Source organism: Lampetra planeri, chromosome 45, assembly GCF_965212315.1.
Source record: "Lampetra planeri chromosome 45, kcLamPlan1.2.h2, whole genome shotgun sequence".
In the NCBI taxonomy this organism is placed as follows: domain Eukaryota; kingdom Metazoa; phylum Chordata; class Hyperoartia; order Petromyzontiformes; family Petromyzontidae; genus Lampetra; species Lampetra planeri.
Window position 1 is genome coordinate 7,819,323 of NC_136151.1, and position 22,859 is coordinate 7,842,181.

The 22,859-nt window shown below is 45.3% G+C and overlaps 1 protein-coding gene and 1 long non-coding RNA gene across 2 annotated transcripts; one reads left to right on the forward strand and one right to left on the reverse strand.

Moving 5' to 3' along the window:
* The first annotated feature begins 1,831 nt into the window (after nucleotides 1-1,831).
* On the forward strand, nucleotides 1,832-20,091 carry LOC144733215 (E3 ubiquitin-protein ligase TRIM7-like). The gene is made up of 6 exons (XM_078615010.1): nucleotides 1,832-2,465; nucleotides 2,728-2,823; nucleotides 8,842-9,075; nucleotides 9,915-9,937; nucleotides 10,683-10,783; nucleotides 19,387-20,091. The coding sequence occupies exons 1-6, from the start codon at nucleotides 1,908-1,910 to the stop codon at nucleotides 19,932-19,934; spliced, it is 1,560 nt and encodes a 519-aa protein (XP_078471136.1). The 5' UTR covers nucleotides 1,832-1,907; the 3' UTR covers nucleotides 19,935-20,091.
* LOC144733229 (uncharacterized) lies at nucleotides 6,655-18,685 on the reverse strand. Its single transcript, XR_013588326.1, has 4 exons — nucleotides 18,617-18,685; nucleotides 11,663-11,821; nucleotides 10,672-10,800; nucleotides 6,655-9,039 (listed from the first exon to the last, which is right to left on the reverse strand). It is a non-coding gene; the product is annotated as an uncharacterized LOC144733229 (long non-coding RNA).
* Nucleotides 20,092-22,859: the final 2,768 nt, after the last annotated feature.

A 22,859-nucleotide genomic window follows, 5' to 3' on the forward strand; every position in this document is an offset into this window, starting at 1 on the left:
AGATAATATTGGTCGCGATAGCCTACTTATAATTTTAAATCTTTAATACAAATTTACACGGTTAGGTTTACAGTGGAAAAACACAGCCTCAGCCAAGCGGGTGTAACCAGTCTATAGGACAAACAATCACCGTTTTCATGGTTACCGTGGGGTTTTTGTAAAAATATATCAATTGCGACTCTTTAACCTTGACACTGTGTGTGAATGTGACGCCACGTCTACACAGGTGAGTGCGGGCTGCCGCGTGCAACATTCCAGGGCGCGTCTCGCGGTATTTATAATTGAGCTGCAGGTGAAGTCAGCTCGTTTCCTTGTTCGTTGTCGCTGCTCTGTGCTTTTTTTACATCTCGCTGCGGTAGCTGAAAGATGTTAACTACCTCGCCTGGTATACAGGAGGTCGTGGGTTCGATCCCGACCCTGACGTCTGTACATGTATTTGTCTCTCTCCCCGTAGTCGCGTGAATTTGTCTCCGGTCCTCCAATTTTTCCCTCCACACCTAGAAACATGCGTTTAGAGTGTTTGGCTGCTAGAACTGTCCACGTAATAAGCTACGTCGTTGAGCTATCAATTGTGGCCAGGTCGCTTCTGAAAAGAGCTATAAACCTCCGTGGGCCTTACCTGGTAAAATAAAAATAGGTTTATAGAATCGTCCAAACTCAGCGATTCCAGGATGTCAAATCTTAACATTAACAATAGGTGATGAATATATATTGTTTAGGTTATGAAGATTTAAATCCTTGATTTTTTTACGCATAATAGGAAAATAGACGGTGAAAGTCATACAGATAATAAGCTTAAATGAACCACGATGTTTGTTTAGCCAGGGGCTGTTCGCTGTGGTAATGCGTGAGGCCACCCACCCAGTGACCCAACCACTCAACCGCACGCCCCTCCCAGCCACCCTTCCTCCAGCCCTCTCTCACCGCCTGCTCGCCCACCCTCACGCCATCCTCCTGCTCATCTGTCTCCCCTCTCACCAAATAACCCCCCCCCCCTTACTCATTCAAACTCCACCACCCACTCACCCGCACCTTCGATTAGCACGAGTGGCTACGTACGCTACGACATAAGTTCAACATACATATTCTCCCACTTACCCACACACCCACTCACCCAACCGCTTACCCACACACTAAACCAATCACCACCTACACACTCACCCACACACCTTCGTTTAGCACGGTTGACTACGTACGGTGAAAAAAAAGTTCAACATACATACAACCGCTGTCCACTCAGAATAAAACGGTGTCATAGGAATAAATAAACTAAAAAATAATTGACAGATGAACAGAGGATGCATGAAGCCAGTAGTTAAATATTAGTTGATAAAGGTGGAAGACGATTACAGACTGTGAAGCTTAAACAAACAGGCCTTGCAAGAAAACAATTAATAAAGACACAGATGGGGAAAAAACAAGTTAACCTTTACCATCAGAATGTTTCCACAAGGTGCGGTTCCACTGTGTGCAATGCACACAGCCTGACCTAGCCGGTCAATCAGCCTGTGGGACAAACCATTATCACTGTGTCCCTGGCTGCTGCTGCTGGGTTTTGTTTGTATAAATATTTTATCACTTGAGACCGGTCAAAGCTATGTATGTATGTTGAACTTCTTCCACACCGTACGTAGCCAACAGTGCTAATTGGAAGTGCAGGGGAAGGACAACAAACTAAACACAAAAATCAGTTTTAGCTAACACTGCGTGACTGTAACGCCACGTCTACACAGGTGAGCCCGGCCGCCGTGTGGAACATTCCAGGGCGTGTCTCGAGGTATTTATAACTTAACTGCAGGTGAAGTCAGTTCATTTCCTTGTTCGTCTCCGCTGTGTGAGCAGCTGCTGCTGCGATAGCTCCTCTGTGAGCCGCGGCGAGCGACTGAGTCCGAGTGAAGCCATGGGCCATGGCGAGCGCGTCTCCCAGTGATTGTGTCGACAGTGAGCTGAGCTGCCCCATCTGCCTGCGCACGTTTGACTGCCCCTCCACGCTGAGCTGCGGACACTCGTTCTGCCTCCGGTGTCTGGACGGTGCCTGGGAGAGAGCGAGCAGCTTCAGCTGCCCGCAGTGCCGAGCGGCCTTCCCTGAGCGACCCCAGCTGAAAAAGAACGTGGCGCTCGCCAACCTGGTGGAGCAGCTCAGAGTTGGAGATAGAATGGCCGCAATTGTCTTCTGTGACGGCTGTGGTGATGGGGAGACTCCTGCAGTGAAGACCTGCCTCAGGTGTGAGATGTCCCTGTGTGAGTCCCACCTGAAGCCTCATCTGAAAACCCCCAAGTTGATAGACCACGTCCTGGTGGCTCCTATTGTCAACCTGGAGGAGCGAAGATGCCAGCAGCATGGAGACCCTTACAGGTTCTTCTGCAAGCAGGACAGGGGCCTGGCCTGCACGGTTTGCACCATCGCAGGAGACCATAGAGGACATGATGTCATCACGCTGGAGAAAGAGCACGAAACACGGAAGGTGAGGCGCCATACATAGAGTGAGAACCACTCAGGTGCAGACAAACGATACCACAACTAGAGCTAATAGACGCTGGGTATAACGATATGGGATGTAAATCATCAGTGTGGGCCAATTCCCTCTCCACTGTCCCTTGCCTTTCAGACTGTTCAGTCAGTAGAAGCTGACTTACTGGCCATCACAGTGGATGGCTGTGTGGAGTGGGGCTGAGAGGGGGCCGCTCAACGAGTGGAATCTCCTCTAGTGACTTCTTCTCTTACAGAGTGGAGTCGAAGAGGAGACGCGAGCGGTGGAGGAGAAGAGGAAAAAGGCGGAGGTGTCCGTGGGACAGATGAAGGCCGCTCACAAGGACGTGCAGGTAACACGTGTGGGCTCTCTGACCCTGTGACCTCCACCCTGCGTGGAGTCTGTGACTCCCTGTGAGGAAAATTCCGTAGATCCAAGTGAAATGTTGTTAGTCTTGAGTCAATGTGTAAAACGGTGCAGGATATTGCAGTGTTATGGCTATGGGTGCTTGAAATGTATATTTAAACAAATGCAACATTTATTTTAAAAAGTTCATATCTCGTGAGACTGCAACGCATTTTTCAGGCTAATTCAAATGACTTGCAATGGGTGAGATAAACAAGCACAGTATGGTGCAACGACTGCATTGGATTAAAAACCAACAAATAAAACAAATACAATTAGGATCAAAATATTACTAGAAATCGGCGGTTAAATTTTACAACGCGAGATGCGACCTTGAAGAGATATGCCTGGCGTTACGAAATGGAGCGGATATTGGAATGTGGTTCAGTTTGTGCAACTTGTGGGTTGGGGTAGAGCGATCTGACATGCACTGTCACGCTTCGTAGGCTTCAGAATTGTATTACCCGATCCTCAACAACTACCCTGCAGGGTGTGGTAATCAAATAGCGTGCTACTCGCAATAACATCACCGGGTCACAACTCTCCTTGGTCAGCAGGGACAATACTGCACACAGGTTCACCCGATCAGAATGCACGTGTTCACATAGAGTACACCATCATATGGTCGTGCACTCACGGCAGTGTGTAGTAAGAGAGTTTTCTTAAAAAAATACTATACAGAGTTCGTACATCTCATAGAGCATGCAGTTAAAGATGGGTTATTTTTATTAACCAAATCTATGTTTATTTTACCAGGTAAGGGCTACTGAGCTATAAAGCATTTTTTTCTAAAATTACCTGGCTGTCATAAATGATAGTCCAACGAATTGGCTTATCACGTAGGCAATTATTGCAGCCAAATACTATAAACGCATGATGTTGTTTCTAAATGTGGTAGGAAAACCCAGAGGACCCAGATAAAAATCCACGGAACACGCAGTCTCCAAATATACAATAGGCGTCAGAGTCAGGATCAACCCACGATGTCCTGCAAACCCGGCGAGGTGGTTAACATCTCGCCACCGTGGCACCCAGTAGCCCTCCCACAGAGCAGATTCTCTCGGAGACTTCCACCCACCAGTCATCCACAGTTGCACCTCCAACAGAGGCTGGAAACTCAGCGGAGACGAGACTCCCTCCCCTTTCCGTGAGCACTCCTCCGCCGTGGCTCTTGCCGATTGCTCCCACGGTGTCATCTCGCGGGCTTCTTGCCAGCGTGGTCCCACTCCGTGGAGTCTCGCCTGGTCCTGCCTGAAAGTTATTGTCCACTAGACACAGACCTGAGTTGGTGTCGTGTCTCCGGGCTCCTGAAAAGCTACGAGGATAGATATGCAGTGGGGTAGGGGGATTAAAGATGCCAAGGTACATTATGCGAGCCCTTTGATCTTGTCCTTCCTGTCCATTGTGTGAATTGGCATGTTCCGTTTACATGACAACCCTTGCTAAATTTCGATTTAAAGCTTTCGTGACTGCAGGGATTCATCTTCTTGGTTCTTTCGGTAAAGTAAAATAGAAGGGAAATAATAAAATAATAAAAATAAAACATCATAAAATAATTCTCATGACGTTTCGGCCACAACGCAAGCAGCCGTCCTCAGGTGAAGAACAGGTCTGTCAGAAAGACAACGTCTGAATGAACACCACCAGGCTTGGCAGCGTATATTTAAGCTGGGTTGGAGGGGAAAGAGCGCCTTGACAAAGGAATTTGAATATCAAGAGGAATTTAGCATATTTATGGGAAATGCAGATATGGGATTAGTCACTACTTGTGGAATGCGTAGAAGGTGGGCGGGGGGGTTCAAAGTCACATTATGCCCGTGCATTATGCAGGATTAGCAGCATCAAAGGGAGGGAGTAGGGTTAGCATTAATAAAAGGGAAGGAATGTTAATAATATGGAGCTGCAGCAGCTAAACCACCACGTAAAAAACTAAAATATAAACTACATCAGTATCATCAATATACTAAATATACTCTCCAATAAGCTGAGCTACTAACAGTAAGTCATACATTACAATTCTATGTCGCAAAAAATATAATATGCCTCCAGCTAAACTTTTTTCTCTTACATCACACGGGTCTACCCCGTACTATATACTGCCATAGACAAACCCAACATTAAATGATATACTGTATTACTATACACCACCCTATACGTTGTAATATTACACTGTATTATTCTAACCACCCTACTGTATACCACACTGCTGTATATTCACTATACAATTACGATACTACATATTACCTTATACATTATATTAAACATTACACTTTTATACTATTTATTATTATACAATCTGCTATACACTATACCATTGACCGTCGCGTGAAAGGTACTAAGAGGAAGCACCGAAATATATCAATGGGAGAGTGGTGGTAGGAAACTTGTAGTTGAGCAAAGAATCCATTCCCTTCTTGGTTCTTTCGGTAAAGTCACGTAGAAGGGAAGTAATAAAATAATAAAAATAAAACATAATAAAATGAAATAATTCTCACGACGTTTCAGCTACAACGCAAGCAGCCGTCTTCAGGTGAAGAATGAGACACTACCAAGCTAGGAGCTTATATATAAACTGGGTTGGAGGTGGAAGAGCGCCTTAACAAAAAAGAATGTGCATATGAAGAGGAATTTAGCATATTCATGGAAAATGCGTAGGAGGTGGGCGGGGGGGGGGGTTTCAAAGGCATATTATGCCCATGCATTATGCAGGATCAACAGCACCAAGGGGGGGTGCAGGGAGTAGCATTAACAAAGGAAAGGAATGTTATTGATATGTAGCTGCAGTTACTAAACAACCACGTAGAAAACTAAAGTATAAACTACATAAAAAACTAAAGTATAAACTGCATAGCACCATCAGTATACTTACTATACTCTACAATAAGCTGAGTTACTAACAGCAAGTAATACATTACAATTCTACGTCGTAAAAGTTATATAGTATGCTTCCATCTAAACTTTATTCTCTTACATCACACGAGCATATACCGTACTATATACTGCCATAGATAAACCCAACATTAAATTATATACTGTATTACTATAAACCACCCTATACTTTATACATTTCAACATAACACTATGTATTATTCTACCCACCCTAATGTGTATCGAAATGGTTTATTACGTCCTTCCAATGATTGCTAAGCCAGAATCCATCTTCTCGGTTAAAATTGTCTCTGTGTTTGTATATGTGGATCGCCTCATGAACGAATCTCTGCAAGCCATCTGGCTATCATGAGAGATTCGTTCATGAGGCGATCCACATATACAAACACAGAGACAATTTTAACCGAGAAGATGGATTCTGGCTTAGCAATCATTGGAAGGACGTAATAAACCATTTCGATACACATTAGGGTGGGTAGAATAATACATAGTGTTATGTTGAAATGTATAAAGTATAGGGTAGTTTATAGTAATACAGTATATAATTTAATGTTGGGTTTATCTATGGCAGTATATAGTACGGTATATGCTCGTGTGATGTAAGAGAATAAAGTTTAGATGGAAGCATATTATATAATTTTCACGACGTAGAATTGTAATGTATTACTTGCTGTTAGTAACTCAGCTTATTGTAGAGTATAGTAAGTATACTGATGGTGCTATGCAGTTTATACTTTAATTTTTTATGTAGTTTATACTTTAGTTTTCTACGTGGTTGTTTAGTAACTGCAGCTACATATCAATAACATTCCTTTCCTTTGTTAATGCTACTCCCTGCACCCCCCCTTGGTGCTGTTGATCCTGCATAATGCATGGGCATAATATGCCTTTGAAACCCCCCCCCCGCCCACCTCCTACGCATTTTCCATGAATATGCTAAATTCCTCTTCATATGCACATTCTTTTTTGTTAAGGCGCTCTTCCACCTCCAACCCAGTTTATATATAAGCTCCTAGCTTGGTAGTGTCTCATTCTTCACCTGAAGACGGCTGCTTGCGTTGTAGCCGAAACGTCGTGAGAATTATTTCATTTTATTATGTTTTATTTTTATTATTTTATTACTTCCCTTCTACGTGACTTTACCGAAAGAACCAAGAAGATGAATCCCTGCAGTCACGAAAGCTTTAAATCGAAAAATCCATTCCCTGTGGAGAAACCCTTACTAGTTGGCTGTATCGGGTGGTGGCGGGTTTTAACGACACTAATATATTTACATGATTTAACTGGAAAAAAACCCTCTATTATGAAATCAATTCTTACCACCCGAACACTGAAGCCAACTCCCAAGTCAAACCTGGGAAGTTGTCAACCCTAATGAGGAGGAACTAAGTATGGCCACACTAGCCTCATTGGTTAGCATGATGTTGGGAAGCCTTCATCCAGAGGTGTATTGATAATGATCTGCAAATTATTAATACAATCAATAAGCACACAAGTCGCCTACTTAAGAGATCTGTCTGCATTTGGTAATGCATAATTTTATCACCATTGATTCAGTACATGCAAACTCTGGACCTGCTTTGACATGGAGTATCCCATTAGCAGTGTCAGGCTCGCTTGAATCAATGCTGATGACCTGCCAAAAATTATAGGCAATTAGCCTATTTTGTATATGGATCTTAATGAGACGCAAAATTATATGATGCATGAACCTCTCCAGAGTTTCCTGTACTGAATCAATACTTCTTAAATTATGTACTCTCAGTTTGTGGGGCTGATGGGATGTTTCTTATTTGCATAAGTTTTACATAGAGACATATCTGAAGATGTCGTGTCTGATTATCTGTTTGTATTAATATTCTCCACAACATGGTTATATTGTGTAAATTATTTATACCACCAGGTGACTTGGTGCCCTCTTTTACAGCAGCATTTGCTTTGCCATGGAAATCTATGCAGGTGACAACAAAACAACAAGCGTATAGAGATATCATTGAAGTCATCAAATGTAGACGCAATTACGTAATTATCTTTGTCATTAAAATGTACGACACCGGTACTCAATCACGAATGCACGATACATTCATGCGAACTGAAATACAATTAAACAGGTTTTAAATCTCCATAACGTATACATTGTGTCTGATTTATAGTGGTTCCTGCATTCACTGTTGTGACGAACATTTTGTACAAATGGACAGTGGATAATAATAATTGTAATTTATTGTTTTCTGGGAGAGAGTTAATAAGTGTGCGAGAGATCACCATATGGGTATAGAGTATTTATAGGAGGGGGAGGAGCTTAGACGTGGAGAGCCAGGCACTCTATATAAGGAAAGACCACGTGACCCACAATTTTGCGAAGAAGAATTCAACGGGAGCCACGTTCGTTGCCAGACGAAGGGACAGCTTCCACAGGAAACTTGTCAAGAAAAGAGCTTTTAAGGTGTCAGCCGGATGGCACATCATCTCACTCCGGTCCACTTACACTCGGAGGGTAGTAAATAAACACACTGATGTGCAATACACAGAATGACCGCAAGAGCGCAGAAGTGTGGTCACCACATCTACGCCTCTATATAAGGAACAAAACAGGTGGACTTCTCCACAAAGCTGGCTGTCGCCTGATGAAGCTAGTTTTAATTACTGGCGAAACGTCGTACTCAGATTGTAAATGTTGTGGCTTGGCTCTCCAACAAACCAGTGTGCTGTACTAGTGACGAATTGGCATGTTCTGTTTACGTGACAACCCTTACTTGTTGGCTGTGTCGGGTGGTGGTGGGTTTTAACGACACATTTATATATCTACGCGATCTAACCCAAAACAAATCTTTTATGGATGATATTGGTCGCGAAAGCCTACGTGTTAAACCAGGAATTGATTTGTAATGAAATGTGGTCGTATTGGCTTGAACTTCATTACACTATACTGCATGGTTTAGATAAACCTGGGCCAACTATTAAATATGCCTGGGTTTAGTCTGTGGGAAAAGTAGCAAACCTACCTCCACTATCCCACCTGGTAATAGGGCTCTGAAAAAGTTAATTGATAGAATCCATCACACGCCCTTTGCAGGATTCCATGGCCCAGACCAAGGTTCGCATCGCAGGTGAGTTCACCCGCATGAGGGCGACGCTGAATGAGGACGAGAGGGCAGCTCTGGACCGCGTGGACGTGAAGGGGCGCGAGCTGCTGTCCCAGATCGAGGAGAACATCGCTCATTACGAGCGCGAGATCAGCGAGCTCCAGGAAGCAGCCATGCGCCTGCACGCTCTGCAGGAGGAGAGGGACTCGCTCACGTTCCTGCAGGTAGAGTGCTCGCAGAGCCTAGGCGAGTGTCCTAGTTTGACAGAGTCCTCAGACTCCTGGCTAAAGGGTTCACGTATATTAACACATCTATGTGTGTGTGTGTTCAACCACGGTTGCCGAGCACAGGCCCCAAGGTTTGGAACAAAAAGTGACTGGCTACTGACACCTTCGAACTTGTAAATAGAGACCAAGTGAGACATTTTCAAGGACGTTTAGTGTGAGGAAAGAGAAATGTAGTGTCCTACCATACGGTGGTTAACCCTTTCCCATACTCTTAACGTCTGCAAGTTGCAGTGTGGGTTCCGTTCACCAATTAATATCGGAACACGCAAGCAATTAGCATACATTTTATTCAGAGAGGCATGGCGCCTTTGTTTTAAAACACATTGTAGTCACCGCAGAAAACGGTAGCGACTCGACCGCACTCTGCGATTGTGGGCGCCAAACTGTGCCAAACGCCCTCCTGCATGGCATTGTGGAAGCCTTGGTGCTGATAAAGTTACGACGTACACATACGTCATCGGAATCAGAAGAAAAACGTGTTATCCATACAGCACACGTACTGATAACAAAGGAAATGACTTGCCCACAAAGACAGATTCTGTGTGCATCTTCATCACATTAACACATTGTCAACAAGTTGTTTATTATCCAAGATCTATTTCAATACCCTCGCAATTTACTCCTTTTGGTCACCATCCCATGAATGCTCTTCCCCTGCCTTCTATTCTCATCGTGTTTTACATCAATACAATAATACACTCTGATCACTCCTGTCTATCAATGGTTAAATTTATCTTATATTATGTATCAATCTCTGTCCCTTTTTTCTTCCACAGGGCCATATGAAGAAGACAGAGAGGTACCTTAGTGCACGAACACAGGCTGAGGCTGGGTTTGCTCATCATGTGAATGCGTTAGTAAGAGAGGGATTTGAAGAACCCAGAAATGTATCGGCGAGTGTTGCTGTGTCTATCCCCATGGCTGTCTGTCTGTCTGTCTCTCTCTCTCTCTCGCTAGGTCTTTGTGTGTCTCCTGTGTCCATGTCTTTGTTCAACCTCCTATGTTGGTCTCTACTAATATTGGTTTCTGCTACTGCATATCTAAGTTGTACCCCATGGTGGCAGAGTCCATTGTATAAGATCTTTACGTAACAATGGCTATTGCCACCTAAATTCAGGGGGAGGGTATTATTGCAGAGTTTAGCTACATAGTGGCTGAGTGCAAGTGTTTCAGTGTCTTCTCCCTGTCTCACCGTGTCTGTGTATATATGTATTGTGTGCTTCAAACGCATCCATCGTCCTCTGTCCATAGTTGTGCAATATTCCTTAAGGACCCTGTACTCGTTCTCTGCAACGTTGACGTTTTTGTTTCGTTGTTGCCGTGCTAACGCACCACGGATCTCCTTTGTAAGATAGCCGGGCAACTGGCTAAGCGCGACCAACCGTGTAACAAATCTAACTAAACTTAAACATTACCTAGCCCATCTCCTGCAGGATTCTGCCTAAAGTCATCTACCCTGTGCTGTATCAGTGCTGTGTCTGCAGTGTTTGTTGTTTACGTGTTGACACACGCTCATGTGACGTCCTCTCTTACCGTGTGCTTAGGACTGAGCGCCACCCACCGCCCGCTCCTCCGAGTGACTTGACTTTGGGTGACGTGAGCTGGCTGAGTGGAGTCATTGAGAAGCTCAAGCTGTCTGCACCATGTGAGTTCACATTCACACTGCCAAGACACGCATGTATGTATGTATGTTCAACTTATTTTCCACTGTACAGAGCCAACTGTGGTAATCAGAGGTCATACACGGACATATAGAAGGAGACAACAGCAACCGCCATTTGTCACTAAGTGGTGGTTACTTCATCACGGTGCTAGTGCCAGGCTATGTGCACGTTAAGGCCACGTGAAGTGTCGAACGCCCGCTGATAGCTCACGGGACAAACCCAGGTGCCATGGGTCGACTGAGTGAATGACTAGCCGATGTACCACCTGTGCCCCCTACTGTGCCAAGGAGACAGACCAAAGGATAGAAACACATCTACAAATAAATGCAGGCAGGTTTAGAGGACATGTATTTGTTTTTGCTTGTGGTAGATGGTATTCTATTTATCATCATTCCCCCAATGAGTTCATCAAACCTGGCTCAGTGTAAAGGGGAGGCCTGTGCTGTTGAAACAGCCAAGCCCAAATAGCAGGGCCCTGGGTTCAAGCCCCATTTCTAACTCCTATCCAGTATAGCCAATGTCCTCAAGTGGGATGAGTCTAGCCTTGGCTTAGTCTCCAATGATTGAACAACAAACCCAACCCTCACCACTCATGGCACTCAATTCACTCTCAACCAGGGGTGAGGGAATCGATATCAGTGGCGGAGGTAGAGTGGAGCTCAATAACGTAGACAACTCAGCTTCTGTCGCACGGGAGTCATGACATCAACACCTTCATCATCATTCATGATCCCTCCACTGCTGGATGAATGCCTCCACAAGTCATAATGTAGTTGCTCCTTATCTCATTTTACATATCTAGAGCGCCTTTTAGCTTAATGCGCTCACATCGTCGCTCCATCTCTCGCGCGAGCACTCACCATTGGCTGCCCCTCCATCATTAGGGTCGACCACCAGACCTCGTCCGTTCTGGTGATGTGTCCCGCCTGAGCACTCCTCACCATCATCATCACGATCCATGGGCAGATAGCCCGTAGTCGGTGTCCACTGCAAATCCCGTCATTTGTTTCCATTTTCCTCTGTCCTGTGCGAATATTCTCAAGTAGTGCCACATCTTTCTGGCACCAATCTCTTTTCTCATTCTGTTAGGTCTTCCTCTATGAATCCCTATTGATCTCTACCGAGTCTCAGTTGGTATCTACGAGTCTCAAGGAGTATCTATAGCTCTCCATACATCTCTGGATCTGTGAGTCTCTATGAGTCAATTATCATCACGATCCATCGGCAGATAGCCCGAAGTAGGTGTCCACTCCAAATTTCGTAATTTGTTTCCACTTTCCTCTTGTTATCAGTAGGGCCAATATGCTCAAGTAGTGACCACATCTTTCGGGTACTAATCTCTTGTGATATCGGCATCAAGCCATTCTCTAGCGCCCCTACTTTTTTTTACTTACCAAATGGTTTGGTGATGCTGGCGCTGTGTCGGCATTGGTGCACAATCACAAATAACAAAACAACTTAATAGATTATTCAGAGCACACACATGTTTATACACGTTCACTACATTATTTTTCCTTTTAAGGTAATCTTATTGATGAATGCAAGTTTTTTTTACGTAGTTTTCTTAGTAGCTTATATTATGCTATCTAATTTGCATGTGTTCCCTTCTGCACAGGCTCCTGTTTCTGTCTGTCAGTTCTATAACAAGTGTGTACTTCTCCATTCTTATTGGCGCACTTTTCAGCTTTTGATAAATGTCATTTGTATGTGTTGTGTGGTATACAAAGACTCGGGAGGCAGAATTGCTACTAAGGGCTTACGCCAGTTTACCCACACGAGTGTACATCACTACACTATCACACACACGAGTGTACATCACTACACTATCACACCCACACGAGTGTACATCACTACACTATCACACACACACACACGAGTGTACATCACTACACTATCACACCCACACGAGTGTACATCACTACACTATCACACACACACACGAGTGTACATCACTACACTATCACACACACGAGTGTGCATCACTACACTATCACACACACACACACGAGTGTACATCACTACACTGTCACACACACACACGAGTGTACATCACTACACTATCACACACACACACACGAGTGTACATCACTACACTATCACACACACACACGAGTGTACATCACTACACTATCACACACACGAGTGTACATCACTACACTATCACACACACACACACGAGTGTACATCACTACACTATCACCCACACGAGTGTACATCACTACACTATCACACACACACACACGAGTGTACATCACTACACTATCACACCCACACGAGTGTACATCACTACACTATCACACACACACACGAGTGTACATCACTACACTATCACACACACGAGTGTGCATCACTACACTATCACACACACACACACACGAGTGTACATCACTACACTGTCACACACACACGAGTGTACATCACTACACTATCACACACACACACACACGAGTGTACATCACTACACTATCACACACACGAGTGTACATCACTACACTATCACACACACACACGAGTGTACATCACTACACTATCACACACACACACGAGTGTACATCACTACACTATCACACACACACGAGTGTACATCACTACACTATCACACACACACGCACACGAGTGTACATCACTACACTATCACACACACACGCACACGAGTGTACATCACTACACTATCACACACACACGCACACGAGTGTACATCACTACACTATCACACACACACACACACGAGTGTACATCACTATACTAACACACACACACACACGAGTGTACATCACTACACTATCACACACACACACGAGTGTACATCACTATACTAACACACACGCACACGAGTGTACATGACTACACTACCACACAAACACACGAGTGTACATCACTACACTATCACACACACACACACGAGTGTACATCACTATACTAACACACACACACACACGAGTGTACATGACTACACTATCACACACACACACGAGTGTACATCACTACACTATCACACACACACACACGAGTGTACATCACTACACTATCACACACACACACGAGTGTACATCACTACACTATCACACACACACACGAGTGTACATCACTACACTAACACACACGCACACGAGTGTACATCACTACACTATCACACACACACACACGAGTGTACATCACTACACTATCACACACACACACACAGAGTGTACATCACTACACTCACACACATACGAGTGTACATCACTACACTATCACACACGGTGTACATCACTACACTATCACACACACACACGAGTGTACATCACTACACTATCACACACACACACGAGTGTGCATCACTACACTATCACACACACACACGAGTGTACATCACTACACTATCTCACACACACGAGTGTACATCACTACACTATCACACACACACACGAGTGTGCATCACTACACTATCACACACACACACACGAGTGTGCATCACTACACTATCACACACACACACGAGTGTACATCACTACACTATCACACACACACACACGAGTGTACATCACTACACTATCACACACACACACACGAGTGTACATCACTACACTATCTCACACACGAGTGTACATCACTACACTATCACACACACACACGATTGTACATCACTACACTATCACACACACACAGTGTACATCACTACACTATCTCACACACACGAGTGTACATCACTACACTATCACACACACACGAGTGTACATCACTACACTATCACACACACACACGAGTGTACTTCACTACACTATCACACACACACACACGAGTGTACATCACTACACTATCACACACAAACGAGTGTACATCACTACACTATCACACACACACACACTAGTGTACATCACTACACTATCACACACACACACGAGTGTACATCACCACACTATCACACACACACACGACGAGTGTACATCACTACACCATCACACACACACACGACGAGTGTACATCACTACACTATCACACACACACACACGAGTGTACATCACTACACTATCACACACACACACGAGTGTACATCACTACACTATCACAAACACAGGAGTGTACATCACTACACTATCACACACACACACGAGTGTACATCACTACACTATCACACACACAAGTGTACATCACTACACTATCACACACACACGAGTGTACATCACTACACTATCACACACACAAGTGTACATCACTACACTATCACACACACGCACGCGAGTGTACATCACTACACTATCACACACACACGAGTGTACATCACTACACTATCACACACACACACGAGTGTACATCACTACACTATCACACACACACGAGTGTACATCACTACACTATCACACACACACACGAGTGTACATCACTACACTATCACACACACACACACACGAGTGTACATCACTACACTATCACACACACACACGAGTGTACATCACTACACTATCACACACACACGCACACGAGTGTACATCACTACACTATCACACACACACGAGTGTACATCACTACACTATCACACACACACACACACGAGTGTGCATCACTACACTATCACACACACACGAGTGTACATCACTACACTATCACACACACACACGAGTGTACATCACTACACTATCACACACACACGAGTCTACATCACTACACTATCACACACACACACGAGTGTACATCACTACACTATCACACACACACACATACGAGTGTACAGTACATCACTACACTATCACACACTCACACAGTGTACATCACAACACTATCACACACACACACACACACGAGTGTACATCACTACACTATCACACACACACACACGAGTGTACATCACTACACTATCACACACACACTCACACAGTTTACATCACTACACTATCACACACACACACACACGAGTGTACATCACTACACTATCACACACACACACGAGTGTACATCACTACACTATCACACACTCACACAGTGTACATCACTACACTATCACACACACACACACGAGTGTACATCACTACACTATCACACACACACAGAGTGTACATCACTACACTATCACACACACGAGTGTACATCACTACACTATCACACACACACACGAGTGTACATCACAACACTATCACACACACACGAGTGTACATCACTACACTATCACACACACAGTGTACATCACTACACTATCACACACACACACGAGTGTACATCACTACACTATCACACACACGAGTGTACATCACTACACTATCACACACGCACACGAGTGTACATCACTACACAATCTCACACACACGAGTGTACATCACTACACTATCACACACACAGTGTACATCACTACACTATCACACACACACACGAGTGTACATCACTACACTATCACACACACACACACACACACGAGTGTACATCACTACACTATCACACACACACACGAGTGTACATCACTACACTATCACACACACACACACGAGTGTACACCACTACACTATCACACACACACACACAGTGTACATCACTACACTATCACACACACACACAGTGTACATCACTACACTATCACACACACACACGAGTGTACATCACTACACTATCTCACACACAGTGTACATCACTACACTATCACACACACACACGAGTGTACATCACTACACTATCACACACACACACGAGTGTACATCACTGCACCATCACACACACACACACGAGTGTACATCACTACACTATCACACACACACACACACGTGTACATCACTACACTATCACACACACACGAGTGTACATCACTACACTATCACACACACACGAGTGTACATCACTACACTATCACACACACACGAGTGTACATCACTACACTATCACACACACACAGTGTACATCACTACACTATCACACACACACAGTGTACATCACTACACTATCACACACACACGAGTGTACATCACTACACTATCACACACACACTGTACATCACTACACTATCACACACACACAGTGTACATCACTACACTATCACACACACGAGTGTACATCACTACACTATCACACACACACACACACGAGTGTACATCACTACACTATCACACACACACACGAGTGTACATCACTACACTATCACACACGAGTGTACATCACTACACCATCACACACACACACGACTGTACATCACTACACCATCACACACACACGAGTGTACATCACTACACTATCTCACACGCACACGAGTGTACATCACTACACTATCACACACACGCACGCGAGTGTACATCACTACACTATCACACACACACGAGTGTACATCACTACACTATCACACACACACGAGTCTACATCACTACACTATCACACACACACGAGTCTACATCACTACACTATCACACACACACACGAGTGTACATCACTACACTATCACACACACACGAGTGTACATCACTACACTATCACACACACACACACACGAGTGTACATCACTACACTATCACACACTCACACAGTGTACATCACTACACTATCACACACACACACACACACGAGTGTACATCACTACACTATCACACACACGAGTGTACATCACTACACTATCACACACACACAGAGTGTACATCACTACACTATCACACGCACACGAGTGTACATCACTACACTATCACACACACGAGTGTACATCACTACACTATCACACACACACGAGTGTACATCACTACACTATCACACACACACACGAGTGTACATCACTACACTATCACACACACACACACACGAGTGTACATCACTACACTATCACACACACACACGAGTGTACATCACTACACTATCACACACACACACGAGTGTACATCACTACACTATCACACACACACACACACACGAGTGTACATCACTACACTATCACACACACGAGTGTACATCACTACACTATCACACACACACGAGTGTACATCACTACACTATCACACACACACGAGTGTACATCACTATACTATCACACACACACACGAGTGGACATCACTACACTATCACACACACACGAGTGTACATCACTACACTATCACACACACACGAGTGTACATCACTACACTATCACACACACACACACGAGTGTACATCACTACACTATCACACACACACACGAGTGTACATCACTACACTATCACACACACACACGAGTGTACATCACTACACTATCACACACACACGAGTGTACATCACTACACTATCACACACACGAGTGTACATCACTACACTATCACAAACACACGAGTGTACATCACTACACTATCACAAACACACGAGTGTACATCACTACACTATCACACACACACACACGAGTGTACATCACTACACTATCACAAACACACGAGTGTACATCACTACACTATCACACACACACAGTGTACATCACTACACTATCACACACACGAGTGTACATCACTACACTATCACACACACGAGTGTACATCACTACACTACCACACACACACACGAGTGTACATCACTACACTATCACACACACACACACACGATTGTACATCACTACACTATCACACACACACACACGATTGTACATCACTACACTATCACACACACACACACGATTGTACATCACTACACTATCACACACACACACACGAGTGTACATCACTACACTATCACACACACACACGATTGTACATCACTACACTATCACACACACACACGAGTGTACATCACTACACTATCACACCCACCTCGTGTGCCGTGCCGGCCTTCACAGGTGCTCACCAACACCACTTGCCCCTACAGTCTGTGAAAGGTGACACACGGGAGATGTTTGTGTTTGTTGTACACACACAGAGACGCTGCGGCGGTGTTGATATCCACGTTGCCGCTGCTGCTGTGATCCACTGCCTCCCACGGGCACTTCCGCACAGTGGGGCTGAACGATGAATCGATTCCAAATCGAAGTCGCAATTTGAGACAATGCGATTAGCAAATCGCAAAGGCTGCGATTTTTTTGCGATTTGAAAAGTCCTATTACTTTCTTATTGGAGTTGTTTATATATTTGTTATTAATATAACTTTATTTATTTAACTTAACAATTGCTCTATGTTTGATCGTTCTATTTCTATAAATTTGTTTAAATAAATACATGTTGGAAGCAATTAATATCTGTTACGTTCTCATCCTTGCATTAGAATAGATAGAGCACTTCACATTTTGATGGTATCATCACATGTTTTACATCTACTACACAGTGAATATTGAACTGAAGCGGGACTTTTAAAAATGTAGATGACGGGGCAGACAAACGCACCGCTGTACTGTACTTCTGTGCTCTCGCCAGCTGCGCCACCTGCCTTCGCCAACGCGCGGTGACCGGCGTGGTGAAGTATGGTCAAATGTCCCCCGTGACCCGCACGGTGTAGGGAGGCCCTCATCCAGCAGTGGATTGACAAAGTGCCGTTACATGTCATCACACCGATAGCTACGCATTACAACGTTGTATAACAATGCTCATTATGAATTGCTCTATTGCAGTGCACGTGCGTGTTAGTGCACGAGTGCTGTTGTTATAGTGGTGCTGTTGTTACACGGCTACTGTGATTATCGTTACTGCAGACGGACGCTCACCGACTGTGGACACAAACTCGGCCCGCAACTACCTCCAGATTTCCTCGGATCTCAGGACGGTGACGCTGACCGATGTCTCCCAGGGTCGCCCCGATCACCCGCACCGCTTTGATGGCTGTCTACAAGCCCTGTGCTCCGAGAGCTTCTCGTCGGGTCAGCACTACTGGGAGGTGGACGTGGGGGGTGCGGCGTGGGGCTGTGCGGTTGGAGTCGCGTACGGGACGATCGCACGGAAAGGGAGTGGTAAAGAGTGCAGCCTGGGAGGGAACGACTCATCCTGGGTTTTATATAAAAATAACAACAGCTGCTCAGTGCTTCATGGTGGTGTCTGGACCTCAGTGCCGGCGAGGGATCCTCCCCGGAGAGTCGGGTGTCACCTGCACTGGGAGGCGGGGCTGCTGTCGTTTTACCGCGCCGACTCCATGGAGCTGCTGCACTCCGTCCACCACTCGTTTAGTCAACCGCTCTACCCCGCACTGTATGTGTGGGGTGATGGTGACTCAGTGAGGATTCTGGATCTGAGTCGTGCGTGCTGAGAGCACGGAGTGTGAGCAGCGCAGAGAAACGGGCACAACGCACAGACTCACGCACACAAAGACACAGATCCCCCGTGTAGCCTTCACAGGCTGTTGGGGCAAGTGCTGTTAGCGAGCACCGATGGGGCCGTCCATAAATGACGTCACGCACCTGGGGGAGGGGGGCAGACATTTGTGACGATGGGGGGGGGGGGGGGGTTGAGAAATGTGACGTCACGTCAAAATGCGCAAATTTAAATACATTTCGACAACACGTTCTACTTAATTAAATGTACTTTTTTTTATAAATGTTTTCTCCTACAACATCAGAGTGCAGCGCCACATTAAATATTCACTACAATGACAATAGTTTAAAGCGATTTGAAGCATGTTTTATTTTCTTTGGGGGGGGCAGAGCTTTGTGACGTCATATTTGAGGGGGGGGTCTGACTTTTCTGACGCCGTGTGACGAAAGGGGGGGGTGGTCAAAATCGCGTGACGTCATTTATGGACGGCCCCTATGAAGGCTGGCACAGCACACTAGGGGGTGGGTGGCCAACACCACGCCCGGCCGCCTTTGTCTCCCCAGTGGTGATGTTTACACACCGTACCAGGAAAAATGTTTCAGGCTGAGTCGACCTAGGGGAGGCCCATGACTGGTTCACCAACACCAGTGATGATTATCGGAATCGGTCCAGGCTCTCCCCTAGGTCGACTGAGCCTCAAATGAGTACCTGCTGCGATGTGTAAACATCGCCACTGGGGAGACAAAGGCGGGTCGGGCGTGGTGCTGGTCACCGACCCCCTCATGTGCCACAGTGCCGGACTTCATAGGTGCTACTAGCAAACAGCACTTGCCTCTACAGTCTGTTAAGGCTACACTGGGATAATTTTCTTTGGGTTAGTTTTTTGGTCTGTACGCCTTTGTCTGTGTGTGTGTCTTTGTTACTGTGTCTGTGCGTGTCTTTGTTCTTGTGTTTGTGTCTTTGTTACTGTGTCTTTGTTACTCTGTCTTTGTTATTGTATCTTTGTGTATTTGTGTGTCTTTGTTACTGTGTCCGTGTGTGTCTGTTTGTGTGTATTTTTGTTTTGGTGCTGGCCACCCACCCCCTCGTGTGCGAGAGTGACAGCCTTCACACGCTCTGCTACTTGCTACGAACAGCCCTTTCCCCAACAGTCTGTTAAGACTACACAGACACACACAGATAGACACACTCACACACATACAAACACACAGACCCACAAACAGATAGACACACGTACATACACACAGATACATACATACACACAGATACATACATACAGACACTCTCACACACAGACACACACTCACACAGACACATACAAACACAGATAGATACACACAGATATACAAAGACAAAGATCCCCCGTATAGCCTAACAGACTGTTGGGGCAAGTGCTGTTAGCGAGCACCTATGAAGGCCGGAACGGTACACGAGGGGGTGGGTGGCCAACACAACGCCCGACCGCCTTTGTCTCCCCAGTGGCGATGTTTACACACCGCACCGGGTACTCATTTGAGGCTGAGTCGACCTAGGGGAGGCCCATGACCGGTTTACAAACATCATTGATAGCGATTATATTAATCGGTCTTGGGTCTCCCCTAGGTCGACTCAGCCTCAAATTACTACCTGGTGCAATGAGTAAACATTACCCTTGGAAATCCAAAGGCGGGTCACTCCCAGGCTGGCCTTCATAGGTGAAACTCACTAACAGCACTTAACTCACATTATTTTAAAGCTATACGGGGGATTTTTGTCTTCGGGTAAGTGGGTTGGTGTGTATGCCTTTGTGTGTCTTTGTTATTGTGTTTGTGTCTTTGTTACTGTGTCTGTGCGTGTCTTTGTCTTTGCGTGTGTCTTTGTTATTGTGTTTATGTCTTTGTTACTGTGTCTGTGCGTGTCTTTGTCTTTGTGTGTCTTTGTTATTGTTTGTGTCTTTGTTACTGTCTGTGCATGTCTTTGTCTTTGTGTGTTTTTGTTATTCTGGTTGTCTTTGTTACTGTGTCTGTGCGTGTCTTTGTGTTTGTGTATTTCTGGGCGTAGTGCTGCCTACCCACTCCCTCGTGTGTCACAGTGCCGGCCTTCATAGTTGCTACTCGCTACGAACAGCACTTGCCCCAACAGTCTGTTAAGGCTACACGGGGGATCTTTGTCTTTAGCGTATAGAGAGCCATGTGCGTAGTGTGGGGTGGAGCGGTGGTGCAGTGGTTAGCGCACTGGTGGGGGAGGGCAGGGGGAGCCAAGGTTCTCTCTGACGTCATCGTCCCTCGCGCCGCGTGGCGCTCAACGCCGAGAGGGCGGAGCTCCACCGCGGGCGTGCTGGGAACACGCGTCACGTGACGCTGCGGGGTGACGCGCGCCATTTCCCTCGTGGTCACTCGCTCGTTGGGTGATAAACCCGGGGTGGGAATGGGATGGCATCACTAGGGGGGGACTACTCGTGGTGTGTGCTGAGCGTCGCTGGGCTAAAACATTTTTGTCATAACCTGGGGTCGAGTGACCCCCCCCACCCAAACTAGTTTTATTTTACAGGGCATAGAGAGAGAAGCCATTTTAATACCTAGTAGTAGTAGGAGGTCTTTTGCCACCAATATTATTCGTAAAGGTTTGTTTTGATTAATATTTTAATTATCTGCTGTCAGACTTTTGGACCTGAAGCCACAACTTTCGATTTATGGGATAACGCTTCTGCTGACAACAATGGGAACTGTGTTTTGACTTTGAAGTCGGTTAAAGATATTAAGCGCCTGATATATATCTAGAGTGAGGATCTACCTTACAATACGACACGACTAACATTGTCTCAACACGCATTAATAACACAAAGACACTGTGTGTTATTACAGGGATAGAGACAACACAAACTCCAAATTTCCAGCAACTGTCAGGGTCGGAATCCAACCAACGACCTCCTGCATACCAG